At 39.1% G+C, this 16159-nt stretch overlaps 1 protein-coding gene across 1 annotated transcript in view; it reads left to right on the top strand.

Moving 5' to 3' along the window:
• The window catches only part of igsf21a (immunoglobin superfamily, member 21a), a gene marked incomplete in the record, with an annotated part of 185891 nt that overhangs the window by 167112 nt on the left and 2620 nt on the right, over positions 1-16159 (top strand). The window contains 1 exon segment of the mRNA XM_036151534.1: positions 8838-8876. Within this exon segment, the coding sequence (XP_036007427.1) occupies positions 8838-8876 (39 nt within the window).

Below are 16159 nucleotides of genomic sequence, written 5' to 3'. Positions count from 1 at the left end.
ACGTAAAGCACTCTGAACCACCTTGCTACTGAAATGTGCTATACAAATAAACTTGACTTAAACTTGACTTAAATTTGAAGGAGGTTTCTTCTTCACCCTAGGCTTTAGCAAATATTTTTTTAAATCAATCATCAGTTCAATAATAGCACGTTGCACTTTTGTCTTTTAAATAGTATTTAGCATAGATATCCTTCAACAATCCCACAGCATCAGCTGCTCTTGTATTTCCGATGCAACCTCCAATTTGAGCATTGCAGTTCAAGAACAGCCATATAACATGTAAATAGAGCCACCCCAGACCGCCACATGGTACAGCTGTTTGAAAGCTCAAATGAATATGCCCATATGAAACTATCAAAGTTCCACATTTATTGTTTGGATCTTTCTTTAAGGGTTTCATAATTGTGATCTTATGTTCAATGAAACAACACTACAAAGAATTTTCTTTTCTACAACATATGTATGTTAGCCCGTGTACTTTATTTTAGTAATATTTTTCAAAAAGTGGATCTCATCCAATTTGATCTTTTAAGAATTAAATCTCTTAAAGGCATACTATGCAACATTTTTCAGTTAATTAATGTTTTCCATACCGTTTTGGATGATTAAATGAGTCATTTCAGGTCGAACAAAGGTTTTCTCCGCCACCCTGGTGGTCTGTGGGGGAAATACCGTACTTGCAATTGCAGGAGCCCTCGGCCCGCACCCACAGGCTCAGAAGTCTCGTGCAAGACCGTGAGAGTCGGTCTTGCTTTACAGCGAGAACTCCATGTTTTTGCCCTGCCATTCGCTATATGCACGCGCGAAAGCAACAACAAAGAACCGCGTGTTAACGTCAAATAAACATGCAAGCATATCGAGTTTTATTTTATTTTATTTTATTATTATTATTTTATTTATTTTTTTTGAATGTTGGCGAGGCGGTAGCTGCGGCCGCCTCGCCAAGATAGCGCTGCGGGAAACCCTGATGTTCATACTTTCACTGTGTTAGTCATTGTTTGTACTGCCGTTTTTTCGACTTTTCGTTGCGTTCGCCTGTCTGCTAAGCTCAAAACAACCGCGCCTGGCTTGACGGAGAAACCAGAACAGCTGAGCATCTTTATGACAGTGCACTTTTACTTTTGCCCTCTGGGGGGAGCCTCGCTGGAAAATCGACCCCGGTTGCATAGTATACCTTTAAGGTTGTTTAAGATACAGTGTGGACTCCCTAAAAAAACCTCAATAGGCTGAAGGCTTCCGTACCACGTCTAACTAGTCGAACTAGTGAGTACATTTCATGTACAGTACATAACATACTTTTCAGTAAGCCATCATTTCTCAATTGAAAACAATTTTAATTGGTTTTATTTAATAGTCCATCTTTCAGGGTTTCCATTTACTGTAACCCATAATCATTAAAATAACCAGAAATAAATTCTAAATTTGCAATCTATGTTATATGTGAGTCTTGAGTTAAATTACTGGAATAAATGTAGTTTTGAATGATTTTTTGGGGATGCATTTGTATGTATCCATCGTTTTAGAGCATCTTTCAAAAACATTTATTTGAGCAAAGTTTGAAGTATCTTGCGAATTCACAAATTACTGCACGGGTCTAATAAGCACACACTTTAAAAGGTAATGAGGCACTTTAAGGAAGCATTTTGCTTGGAAGAGCAATGAAGTCTATTTAACACCCTGATGCATCTTCCAGTGTCATTGGCTATGTGGATAGTATGGCCCATCTGTCTGTCTGCTCCTTGTAGATTGCTTCCACTTACACTTAGGGAAGTAGATGGTGATTATGTGACCTTGGCACTATCCCCTGAGGGCTTAAAATGAGACATGTCTTACTCCCCTGGGGTTGCAGAAATGTTTGGGGACCACGGGGCGACGTAGCACATAGGTTAGGGAGTTCGTCTTGCAATTGGGGGGGTGCTGGTTTGATCCCCTGCACTGACTGTCTCTGTCATTGTGTCCTTGGGGAAGACACTTCACCCGCATTGCCTGCTGGCAGTGGTCAGAGGGCCCGGTGGCGCTGGTGCATGGCAGCCTCGCCTCTGTCAGTCTGCCCCAGGGCAGCTGTAGCTACTAACATAGCTCACCACCGTCAGGGTGTGAATGTGTGTGTGTGTGAATGGGTGAATGACTAAGACTGTAGTGTGAAGCGCTTTGGAGGTCATCAAGACTAGTTAAAGTGCTATACAAGTACAAGCCATTTACCATTTACCATTTGCTTTGTTTGCCAGGTCTTCAAGATACCCAATCCAAAATAATAACAATAATAATAATAATAAATACATACTGACAGCTTGGTTTATAGAAGTCCCACCTGCAAGCATAATTTTCATCTTGATAACTGTAGTGATCAGATGAAGGTTGCAACTTACTAAAATAGGATGTTGTAAATGCCCCCACAAGAGGGAGCAAATGAGCCCGGATAAAGTGTGTGAAATTACTGCATTGAACACCGAGACAGCATGGGGGGCTTGGGGTTTACTTCTTTGAATAAAACTTCCATCCGGTTTACAGATCTTTCTCATCTCTTCTTGCCTTGCCTGAGCAATTATTACGTCTGTGAGACACAACAGACTTTTGTTGACAAGGATGGAATTGCCTCAGGCTGAAGAAAGTTGCTGCAAGTACATTTGTGCTGGATGACAGAAAAGAAGAACAGCTGAGACAGTGGTGGTGTTTGGGAAAAGTGAAGATTTCTCCTTCAACAAAAAAAGAAGAATGTTTTGAAGCCTATTTGAAGAGGCAATAACAGTTCTTTTTGGCAAATGAGCTGATGAAATGTCCAACACAGTGTTCCTGACTATAGTGGGTAAGAAGAACCACACCTGATTGATGGATATATGGGCGCCACAGAAGCCTGCTGATAAAAAAAAAAAAGCTGTGAGAGCTAATGGATTGGCTCAGTGCACACTTTGTGCCCCAGACTAAGCTAATTACTGAAAGGTACAAAGTTGATTTCAGAAACCAGTGAGAAGATGTTACAATGACTGAGTACATATGTAGTTTAGGGTAACAGATGTCTACCTGCAAGTTAGGCACATTTGTAGATTAGAATTTGTGTGTGTAGGTAAAAGTGAAGAACTTCGGAACATAATGTTAAACTCTGCTTACACCAATGATTTTACACTAGCAGTAGCATATGGTATAGAATTGGACCATGAATTGACAAAACAAAATGGAAAACAGTTGTCGCTCCAATCTGTCAGAGCACATGCCATTTCCAGAGCAGCCACTACAAAATAAGAGCAACCGGGAAGGGTTGCTACAGATGTGCTGACGAGGGACACAGACAAGATGAGTGTCCATTCAGAGTAGCAGAATGCCGAGTGTGTCGGAAGAGAGGACACTTTGCAAAAGCCTGACATTCCCAACAAGATAAGCCAACCAAGTGAACCAAACATCCGAAGGCCTCATTGGAAGCACTTCCAGTCGTGTAAGAGGATAGCGATAGATTATAAACGATAGTGACAAGTACGTCTGAATGTTTTTGGGATTTCCCCCCCATCATCCAGGAAAGAAGAAACAAGAACTCCACAAAGTCATGCTCTACAAAGGGAAAGTCTTTTCCAGACATTATAAATGGAAATGTAAACATTTGTCAAGAATCTGGAGGGGAAATTAATAAACCTTATTATGTGCATATGTTTATATACTGTAAGTCTTAATGGAAAGAGGCTCAAATTGGAAATAGGCACAGGAGCTGCATACTCTGTGATTTTGGAGAGGCTATACAATGGACTAACCTTCTCACAGTATTTCTGCATTCACACATGAGAATCCATCTTGTACCACTCCAGATTAAGCCATTTGTGGCCAAACCAATAACAGTTCAGGCCAATCATGTTGCCGAGCCCACAGCTGAACCATGCACCAACATGGCAACGCAGAAGGACGCATGTGTAGCTGCTGCTATCACTTCTGTTTTATCAGAATCCACAATTTCATCTTCGAAAGAAGAACAGCAAGAAGTGCTTTGACCAGCTTACCCTGTTGTGGTTTAACATGACGCCTGGTGCTTAGTATGTTTTGATTTGATAATGTGATTCGCTAAAACCAAACCTTGGTAGGCGGGCACTAGGTATCACTTCGCCCAATCAGCACAGAAAGTTCTGCTAAATTTCCCTCCTTTCCCCAAACTGATTCAATAGAAGCAGACCCAGAATAATAATGTGCCGAACATGGAGTGCTAAACAATAGCCCCATTTACACTACCCTTTTGAAACCGTGCAGAGAACGGTCCGAGCTCCGTAACTGAGATAATTATTGAGTGTAAATGGAACGCAACTGAACTGCACCGTGCCAGACACAACTGAACCGCACTAAATCTAGTACTAGTTCGATAGTAGGGTTCGGCATGGTTCATCAGTGGCTCGGTTCTCTGATAACAAAGAGCGCATGAGCAGACTGTGTCATCTCCTTACAGTGAGCTGACTAAACAGTTCTGTAAGCACAACAAATATAAGGGAGACTTAAATAAAACCGAAAAATATATAATAAAACATTTATAAATATTAATAACTGTTTATTAAGCAGTAAGAAAGGGTAAGAAAGATACAAAAAAGAGACAAAACTGACCAGTTTCTTGCTAAGCAGTGTGATGAACCTCAACGTCTGTCGTTGTTTCCTGTGTCTGTAAGCCCTGATTAGACTATCGTTTGTCTTATTCACTTCCCAAAAGCCGACTGTCAAGTAAATTTACCAAAGGTTGCCTTCTTCGCCTGACTCTCCGCAAACAACAAAATATCACAATTATAACGAAACATAACTTCCTGAATGTTACGGGCGCCGCCATTTTTATTTGCTTGATTCCCTCCTTCAATCCACGTCAACAAGAGGCGGGGAACTGTGCTAGCGTGATGTGTAAATGGTCGTAAGAACCAAGCTTGGCATGGTTAACTGATTCAATCTCGGTCCGAACTTGGCATGGAAATGCTAAGTTTAACAGGCTAAATGTTGATGGGGCTATTATCAATCTGACTAGCCAGGTTAACAATGTAAAGAGATTAAAGAGCTAATCTTGGGCCTGCAAACTGTATAATTAAAATGTACAGTTAAAGGCATACTATGCAACATTTTTCAGTTAATTAATGTGTTCCATACCATTTTGGATGATTAAATGAGTCATTTCAGGTCGAACAAAGGTTTTCTCGGCCGCCCTGGGGGTCTGTGGGGGAAATACCGCACTTGCAAGAGCAAGAGCTCACGGCCCGCACCCACAGAAGTCTCGCTTTACGGGGAGAACTCCATGTGTTTTTGCCCTGCCATTCACTATATGCACGCGCGAAAGCAACAACATAAACATGCAAGCATATCGAGTTTTATTTTTATTATTATTATTATTATTATTATTATTATTTTTTTTTTTTTTTTTTTTTTATGTTGGCGAGACGCTACCGCGGCAGCCGCGGCGAGGCGGCGGCGGCGGCCGCGGCGGCCGCGGCTTGGCGAGGCGGTGGCGGTAGCGTCTCGCCAACATAAAAAAAAATAAAATAATAATAATAATAATAATAATAAAACGGACGAGGCGGCTGCGGCAGGGGCCGCGGCTTGGCGAGGCGGCGGCGGCGGCGGCAGCGGCCGCCGCCTCGCCAAGATAGCGCTGCGGGAAGCTTGATGTTCAAACCTTCACTGTGTTAGTCATTGTTTGTACTGCCGTTTTTTCCACTTTTCGTTGCGTTCGCCTGTCTGCTAAGCTCAAAACAACCGCGCCTGGCTTGATGGAGAAACCAGAACAGCTGAGCATCTTTACGACAGTGCACTTTTACTTTCGCCCTCTGGGGGGAGCCTCGCTGGAAAATCAACCCCGGTTGCATAGTATACCTTTAACAGGCACTAAGAGTTAAACTTACTGTGACCGTGAGATGCTAAGGCACTAATTGCACACCTAACCTCTGGATAGTAGAAGGCAATGGTTCAGAAATACTAGGAAGAGACTGGATTTAACACCTGAAGCTGGAATGGTCCTTTGTAAAGTGTGACAATTCAATGTGTAGGTGAGTAATGTAACAGATACCCCGAGGTATTTGAGTCTAGCTTAGGAAAGGGGACTGTTTTTAAAACAAAACTACATCTCATATCAAGGGCTGTACTCAAGTTTTGCAAACCCTGTCCTGTTCCTTATGACCTTCATGAGGGTATTAAAGCTCAGTTAAGCCATATGGAAGCAGATGGGGTTGTAACTCCTTTTAATTACAGTGAACGGGCGGCACCTATGGTAAACATTCCTAAGTGAATCAAACAGTTAGGATCTGTGGAGACTATAAAGTGTGAATCAACACTTGGATCAGTGTCATTCTAAAACCGCAGGATCTGTCTACAAGACTAGCTGGAGCTGTGAAATTCACAAAGTTAGACCTATCACAGGTATATCAGTAAATGGAGCTAGATGACAATGCTAAATTGCTAAGTGCCTGACTATTAACACACACAAGGGTTTGTTTCAAGTAATCTGACTCTCTATGGAGTTGCAAGTGCACTTGCCATGTTTCAGAAGTTGATGGACCAAATTCTTCAAGGTTTAGACAAAATTAACTGCTATTTAGATGACATACTGAATACAGCATGTGACATCAAAAACCACTTGAGAAACTTGGAAAAGGTGAAAGGAGCGGAACCTAAGGGTCCCTCCGGGACACGAACTACAGACGTCATTGGTCAGTAAATATGTCATTGTTCAATACAAATATAGGTTAATTGTACTTTCTAAATATTGAACACATAAATTGTTTTTTTTTTGCTTGAGTAAATGGACGAAGAGCACCCTTAACACGACGCAAATTTGTGCTTTATTCGCAGTTTGCTCTGCTCTATTCGCACATCTACCGGCTGTTCGCAGTTTTGTTTAGTTCTGCCCATTTCATACCGTTCGCATTGCTTGAAATACCTTGTTCAAATAACAGACCATAAATTTGCTCCTGAACATGCCTTTACACAGGGATAAAAGGCAAACCACTTGCTCCATTTTTCTTGTTTGCGTTTGGTGCAAACGCACCTTTAGACAGTTTGCTTGTTAATGCAATTGATGCAGCAACACCACTGAAGTGTTTTTTGCATCACATGGACTGCCAGAAAAGATGATGACAGACAATGGACCAAAATTCACGTTAGGTGAATTTGAGTCATTCCTAAATTTTAATACTGTAAAGCGCATCGAAACAACAGCTTGTCAGCCTGCTTCAAACTGCTTAGCAGAACGACTTATCCAAAACATCAACAAGTCTCCGGCAAAGCAGTTGGGGGCATGCCCTTGCAATACTGTATTTCAAATGTCTTTTTCAGCAACAGAAACATGCCAGATACGACAACCAAGAAAACGCCAGCTGAGTTGTTTTGAAAAGAGAAAAGAGAAGAGAAGTTTAACTCTTGTGAAACCAAAGTTATCTCAGATTTTCCAACCAGAAATGTGTCCGAAGAACTCAAAAGACCAAGGGAGACTAGGGACCTTTGCTGTGGGTCAGTCAGTACTGGTGAGAAAGTACACATGAATCAGTTGTTAAAAGAAAAAAAATGAAGAGCGGGGTTTCAGAAAAGAAACAGAAAACATAAAAACAAATACTGCATGGATTACACCTTTGATGCACTCACCGATGTTGCGGACACTGAAAGCGTTAGTTTTAATGACGCTGGGAGCATCCTTCCATGTTGATGGGGTTTTCAGAAACTGTTCAGTGTACAAGAACCATGGAGGGTCCAAAGAAAACATTCAATTTGAAGGTATTGTGTTAAAAAAATAGAAGAAATATAATGGTTGAATGTTACAAACAGATTGTTAGTTTTCAGTCTAAGGAAACTGCAGGGTTTACTTCCTCTGTTACATCTTACTATAATGTGACGTTGTGAATGCAGACATGTTTATGTCACCAAAAGAGGGTGCAAACGAGCCAGGATAAAGTGTTTGCGATGGTGAACATGGAGACAGCACATCAAGTCGTGGATTGTTTTTTTTTTATAAGGCTATCGTCCAGTTCACAGTTCACTCTTTCTCATCTCTACTTGACTTGCCTGAGCAAATAGTACATCTGTGAGACACAACAATAATGTACATCTTTGGCCACTATGATAGATAACATGATCTTAGATAACTATAAAAGGAATCGGAACAAATACAGTCCGGCAGCGACAAACAAACAGGCTAACACAAACTGTACTCAGAAGCCCACACATATGTATAGTTAAGCAAATTTGCAGGGCAAGGTGAGCTCATGGATGCACTACTGAGAGTGGACACGTTCATTTCACCAGGTTTCTCTAAAGGGCTGTTGCGTTAATGTGGCTCCAGTGAGACCAGAGTAGTTTCACATTGTGCTTTGCATGTACCTTCCATCTACTTACATGCTAAGTTAAACATCCAAAAATAGCTCAGAGAGTGGAATTAAAGAGTGGTTACTAATACTCGGCAAACCCTCCTGCTGCCTCTTTTGCAATTACTTTATCCCTGTGAGAACATTGAAAACACATTGTCAGAGTGTTTTGTGCCGGTTAGACGTTGTTGCAGTCTATTAAATGTAGAGGCTCCAAATCTCTTTCCCATACCTGGTGGCCCTTAGCTGTTTTAACTGTTCTCGCTGCTCCTTAAAAAGTGTTCTGGTTGTTCTGTTCTGTGTTCCCAGGTCCATTAACTGGCCTCTGTCTTCTTAATCGCTGATGTGTCATTTATTGTGTACTTCTATAACTTTCAAATTTAGCTCCATTATAGAAAACCAAGCTCTGTCTTTTTTCCGCTTCCTTTTATACCTACACTTTCTAATAATAATGCCATTCTTCATTTTACTGAAGTTCTCATCATTTCTATAGCAACTACAGAGTTTGATTGTTTCATTTCTTTTTCTTTTTTTCAACAGAAAATCCAAGCATGATGAAAAACACTCAAAATCCGAACAGTAAGTATGTCAGTCCTTACAATGACAGATTTGAGCATGTGCATGTGTACATGTTTGGAGTACAGTATAAGTGCAATTTATGAAATGCTTTGCCATGTATAAACTGCTTGTGAGCAATTTGGACTGGATTATGGTTTGATGGTGTTCACAAGTGGCCAAAAGGCCCTTTCAGTGACTAACCATGCATGTCACTGTTGAAAAAGCACAAGATTATTGGTGTTTCTAATGTGCAGTTGGAGGGGATTATCATATGTAAAGTGAGGGATTGTGAGGAGAAGCCACAGAGATGTGACAACAGCCTCTCCATCTCTCTAATTTCGCTGTCACTCCCTCTCCGTCTCACACTGCAATCTTTTTGTCTTCCCTTTTCCACTCTAAAACCTGCTCACTTTTGTTCTTCCACTGCCATTCTACAATTGTTCCCTATTGTCAGCGCCTTACTGTTTTTTTCTTTCTATATTCCCTTCCATCAGTGTTTTTTTTTCTACCTCTCCTGCTTGCTCAGTCTCTGATTTGATGCAGATTTTTTTACTCACTCAGACCCTAAGAGGAGTGTACATCATGCTTTAGTTTGAAAAAACATTCAGCTTCAGATAAGTAACCAGAGTTTTCAGCCTTAACTGATGGGCCTCTGAAGCATGAAGTGCTTCGCAACTCACCGCGACGGAAATTAGAGTGTGACCCTATAGAGATAGCAATCAGAGCTCTGATACAGTGGTAAGAAAAACTGAGTGAACTTTAACAAAAGACTCTTTAATGGCTCATCTAGATTAGTAAAGCTCATTTCCACTCACATCCCTGCAATACTGTAAAACCCACTCATAGCTAGATTTTGGTCTTCAGTCAGAAATGTAATCTACATTCATTTGTTTGTTAAATGACCGTGTGTTCAACACACGCTTGGCACCTACAGATTCAGGGCCCCCTCATCCATTGTGAAAGCTGGACACCAAGGTGGACATGCACATTTTCAAAAATGGTTACAAAGCTAATTAGAGGCTGAAATGTATAATTATTTTTTTTTAACAACTAAAATGTCAAATTTGAAATGCTGAAATGAATCGCAATGGCTCCCTTTTACATGCAAGCTTGGTGGCTGGTAGGTCACGCTCAGTTTCGCTGCAAGGAGCTGGCTCACATTGTTGTAGTCTCGCCCAAAAAGACAATCTCGCCAAATTTTCTCAGACTATTAAGCATGCCATGGATTGTAAGCCACTACAGTCTGTAGGAATATCAAATTCAATTCCTTTCTTCTTTTGGGGGAAATAGCACTTTGCCCATGAGGTCAGTAATTAGAATACGTGGCGAGTTTATGTAATGCGACTGTAATGAGCGTAAACATGCTGCTACTGACAAGAGGAACAGCGATAGACCCATTCTTTGGCATACATAATATTTCAAGCAACAGGCTTGTTATAGTCTAAAACTATTTTATTGTAAAACTGCTATAAGATTGGTTTAGAGCACTAACTTGGCTTCATGATGTTCTGTGAAAAATATTTAAAACGTTCAATGTGATAATATTTCGCACAGATCTTTTGTCACAGTGCAGAACAAAATGGAATTTATTGTTAACACTCCATCTAATTTTAATGAAACACATGCCTTCCAAATTATCAGTTAATAATGTGATGCGCTGTAGACATATATCCACTTTTCTAAAAAAAAAAAATGGCCAAGCATATATAATAGTTTTAATCTTACCAAACCGCTAGACGCAAATCAAGAGCAAATGACATACGAAGGTTGTGAAAAAAAATTATAATACCAAATTGTTTTCAAACATTTGTTTCACAACTAAAAGTACAACGGCTAATGACCACCTTGTCTTCTGTTCATGAAAAAAGGCTTCATAATGATCATAGAGCATCTGTTTATGCCAAAACGGCCAGCCTGTTTGTGTGAATCCAAATGAAAAAGCAGTTGCTTATTATTGATTTTTTTTTTGTTTCGTTTAGCATTCTGTGATAAATAGAATTAATAACTTGCAGCAATTTACAAGCAACAACAAAAATTAAATTCAATATTTAACAATTTTTGCTCTGTGCTATTTCTTTAGTTATTGATGTAATAAGCTATTAATGGACCGAAGAATTAATTTTGTGCCATAATTATGTCAGTATAAGCTCCAGTGCATGCGTGTAATGCCCAACTTTGTCCCCGTCGGCAGCAGGAACAGCGTCGCCAGGCAGATGGTAATCAGGGCTGTCTTTGGGCTGATCTGCTGTAGTCTGAGAACAGTATGGAGAACAGGAGCTTATTACTCACCCTATTTCCAAGTTCAGAAACATCACCTTGTTTATCTTTTGAGCATTTTATACTAACTTTGTTGTTCAAAGTTCATCTTTATTTTGCTCTGGCTTCGCAAGCCATCTCTCCGATATGCAAATCCCAAAATGCAAATGCCATGGAAAGCAAAGGAAAAAGGTGTGTCAGAGCAAGGACAGAATTAGGTCAGAATGGGCATACATAGGTGTCTTGCATGTAAGTCACATTGATGTACAACATAATGCCCAGAGGTTACTGTACAAATGCATGAGCTGAATATCCAAATCTCGGTCAGGTTGATGGTAAGAACCATTAAAAAGGATTTGCTCCTGGCTATATCAAACATTTACCAGCTATTTGTATTGAGGACTGTATTTGTTAATCATTGTCAGTATTTCACTCTCTGATGAAGCTTATCGCGCTGACTGGCAATTAATTGACATATCAGATGAGAGAAACTGAAGACCTGTTAAATATTACTCCATCAGCCCTGTTGTCTGGAGTGTCAAGTGTTTAAGGCTGCCAGGCCTTTATGGGTAGTGTACTCTGCTATAGTTGTGTAGTTATTAAAAAATACATTTGTGTAACCACCAAAATATATTTTTTAATAAACTCTTCAGGCAAAAAAGGCAGCCTTTACTGAGCCAAAAAATATGCCACATCGCAAAGCACACGAGGCTGTCATTGTGTGATCTGCATTTAGAGCAGTGGTATGCAAAATTCAAATTCAAATCCTGTTTTGGAATACTTTAGGAAAACGAAACAGAGTGCTGGGGTTACAAGTGTACAGGTCCTTGCTGCTGTTAGAAATAATAAGCTTCCCCTGGATTGTTTTTATTTAACATAGAGAAGAGAAAAACATTGCTGTTAGCATTTTAGGTCATGCACATAAAGCAATCGCTCAACATCTTCCTGCAGACATCCGTCCCACTGGTCTCAGAAAAATCAATTTGGCAGAAATGCACTAAGATCTGGGCCAAAAATACAAGGAAAAACAAATGGATGGGTGACTTCCCTCCACGACCGTAGTCTGGAAGGGCACCTCAGATGATGATCCCATGCTTGAATGAGCCCATTACCTAATGAGAGAATGTGCTTGTTACGGCGATCCAGTTGTTGTTGAATGTTTCATGACTTGAATTAAAAAAAAGATTGCCCTCTGACGCTCAAACCTAGTTTTTTTTTCTTTTTTCCCTCGATCATAATTGCAAAGATGATCCAACTTTTTGTGCCTAAACTTATGAGAACATATTTTAACAGACACATTGCTCATACATACAAAGCTGTATTCAATAACAGGTCTAACAGGTAACATATACAGTGCAGGCACACCCTTACATCATCAGCTCTTCAGTGTGACTGAATATTCTTTAACCAGAGCCCTGCACTGCAAAAATGGAGCTAAAAGTAAGTAAAATGTTCTTGAAATTAGTGTATTTGTCCTTGATTTGAGCAGGTAGATAAGCTTATCTGCCAATGGAATGAGTATTTTTACCCCTAAAATAAGATAATTAGATATCCTGCACTTGAAATAAGATGATGGAGAAGAGTTGTTCCTATTTTATGTGCAAAAATCTTATTCCAATGGCAGATTGTCTTATTTACCTGCACAAATCAAGGGCAAATACACCAATTTCAAGAAACTTTTACTTACTTTTAGTTCTCTTTTTGCAGTGTGCCGAATGAACAGTTTATGTCAGCAAAGACACACCTACAATCACTCTCTCCTGCAGTAACTTTAATTTCAAAGCAGGATATCCTTTACGGAGCGAGAAGTATTTTACCACCCATTCAAACCTAAATCAACAAGACACACCTTCGGGTTTTTTTTTCCCACATTAGAACACAATACATAAAGTTAAGTTCAAAAACATTAAGTTCAATGCTATCACAACTATTATGTGCAACCACTTAAAAAAAAAACCTAAACACTGTTTATAGGAGTGTTTTGTGCTAAAAAAAAAGGTATTGTATTGCTGTCCCTTACAGAACACAACTAATATAAATGTAGTGCATGTAATGCAATGAAAACTATTTATCAATGTGATTCCCCAGATGTCCTAGTGGGGTGCATAAACTCAAAAGAAAGCATAGCAGTTTGGTAATGTGTATGGTTTGCGTAACAGTATTGTGAATAAAATAGCCCTCATTCAGAAGAACAAGTAAAAACCATCTTAGACATTCTGTGTGGAAATAATATGTAACTTGATCTTTGGTGTATGCAGCGGTATTTGACATTATTGAGACAGTCTTTTGGAAAATTTTTAAAGTATCCTGACAATGCTATATTACTTAAATTTGAAAAGTTGTATAATTATGTAAACACTATATTTGTAGTTTATTTGAGCATAATTGAACACTGATGAAGTGAGGCTTTGTGAAGTTACTATCAGTAGCTCATGAGTGCAAAGCTTGTGGATATTCTGCTACTGTCAAAAAAACACAATTTTGCAAATGCGGTGTTTCCATTAAATTAGAAATGCAATTAAAATCACACGTGAATAGGTTTGTTTTTAACTCATTAAAAACAATGGCAGCGACGGATGTAAACACTTAGCCTGGGCAGTAAGACCAATTTACGGAACAATCACAGCGCAGGAGGCGGGACTTTACCATAAATCACCATCGGCGGCAGAATTACCCATAATGCAGCAGCGCTTTTCTGTAACCGTAACAGTCAAAATACATACGGATATTTTTTGGACAAAAATCATTTACTGCAGAGTTTGCTTGACAGCATGACATGTTTCACGGACAACAAATAAGAAAAAAAAAGACAGATGGCACACCAACCCTCTGTTTATCTGGGACTGCAAATTTAAATGACTTAAACAAAAAATGCTTAATTGCATTGGAAACAAATATATGTTTGCAGATATATGTCACCCTTTTTCATTTTTACAACAAACCATGTTAAGATTCAGAGTAACTAGTCTAAAGTTACAATAATGGAGGCTGATGGCTGTATCATTCTGCCTAATAAGCCAATTGTAAGTGTACCAGGTAAATCTTTAAACAACTACGACACCTGAGTTCATCTGAGAAGACAGCAAGGAACTTAACAAGTCTCTTGTGAAAGTGTTTTTGTTTAATGTTCACAAATAGCACTGCTTCCCATACATTTGAACATTTTCGGTTTGAGTTTTTTTAACTGCTATAATCTGCTAAAAACACAAGTTCCCATTTGACTAGTTTTTACCCCTTCCACTTTTCTGATTTATTAACTTTTCCACAACATCACAACATAAAAGAACCTGGCAGGACGTTGCTTCAAAAAATCTGAACAATACCTTCAATGGTTCTCAGTGTGTCTCTGGTTCTCTCTCCTAAGGCATCAAAGCCTCCATACTAACCATATTTATTGGGGTTTTATACTGGCAATGCTTTCTGTGATTTCAAATTTTTACAGTAAGTTTCTGATTATTATTTTTTTGTGCTGAAATTGGGCAGCAAAGGACAAACAAGTCTTGGTTATCATGTCCACTCACAATACAATCCTCAATCACAATCAGGGTCAGTTTAAAGAGAGTGTTCTAGAGAGAGCAAGTTCTTCCAACAAAGGTGTTCCTAGTGCTCTTTAATCCATTTGAGGTATTTTCATTTCTAAGATTTTCAGACAAGATGTTCAACAGCAATCCAATGTTTACAGCACACATTGAAGACCAGCTTAATATATATATATATATATATATATATATATATATATATATATATATATATATATATATACACGTTATTTATATATTTTTACAAAGCAGTTATCTATTTGTAATCTGATAGTGTTCTATAAATATTATGTTAACAACATTTTATGTCAGCTGTTGTCTATCCTGACCTCAGATTGAAATTATTTTCATTGTGCAAGTAAAAAAAAAAAATCCTAAAAATTCTAAAAGAATGGTGGAGATAGGCACCAGCACCCCTCGCGACCCCACAAGGGACAAGCATGACGGAAAATGGATGGATGGAACTCTAAAAGATTTTTTAAAATTGTTCAAGTAAACGCTTGTAAATTGGGCTGTGTCGATGGCAGGAATTTAAAGAGGAAATGCAAATGTTTTTGTAAAGATTGCATGTGCCTTTATTTTGAAATGTAAAGTACATTCAGTGCTTTTAAAAAGGTATGACTTTGCTGCTGTATAACCTACTGCACTCAATTAATGGACTTAAACTAAATGAAGTGCTGAGGTAGTCTGGCTTCTGATGTGTTTCTTGAAGAATCTGGCAGATTATATCATTATTGATTTAAACATTTACATAATTCTCTCTTAGATTAGCAGAAATCAACAGTTTTTCAAAGCTTATGCTAATTAAACAGAAGACGGATGATGGAAAGTTTTCGAATTGTATAGCTCCTCATACAAAAACATTCTTTTATTTATATACACACATATATACACACTCTTTCTGGCAGATATTTGATCTATGGGATTGAGATTTGAGTTTTGCCATGACCATTCCTGAATTCTTACTTTAGTCCTTTCTGTCCTTTAGACACTTTCTAACTAATTTGATTTGACGCTCGAGGACAATTTTTTCAAAACACACATGCTCTGAAGGTAGATCTATAGAGGTTCCCTCTAGAGACCTTCAGAGCATGTGTGTGTATTCGCCTGTGTGTGGAGTCGCAATATCGAGGATTCACATAAGAGTATATGCCGGGAGTCTCGGCAGCAAAAACGCCAGCCGGTGTGGCAGTAATCACAAAGCTGCAGTTGCTGCCCGAACAAGCTCAAAAAAGATTGCAGTTTAACTTGTTACGTTTTTTTTTTTTATGTTTGTAGACCTAGTCGTATACAGTTTCTGTTGCAAGTTGAATATTTTACTTTGCTACCCGGTCACGCTCCCTGTCTGACTCAGGACTTTCACGTTATATTGATGGATTTGTCAATTCGGATATGTAGTTGTGGGGAATCGCAAGTGGTCTGCGCGGCCTCTTTCACTTTACTGCATTCTAATTGCAACTCATATCATACAACCAATTTTCTTTGATGCTAAACTGGATCCGGTGTGCT

The sequence above is a fragment of the Fundulus heteroclitus genome, chromosome 20, assembly GCF_011125445.2.
Source record: "Fundulus heteroclitus isolate FHET01 chromosome 20, MU-UCD_Fhet_4.1, whole genome shotgun sequence".
In the NCBI taxonomy this organism is placed as follows: domain Eukaryota; kingdom Metazoa; phylum Chordata; class Actinopteri; order Cyprinodontiformes; family Fundulidae; genus Fundulus; species Fundulus heteroclitus.
The sequence above is the reverse complement of the archived record's forward strand: the minus strand, read 5'-3'. Positions and strand labels throughout refer to the sequence as shown.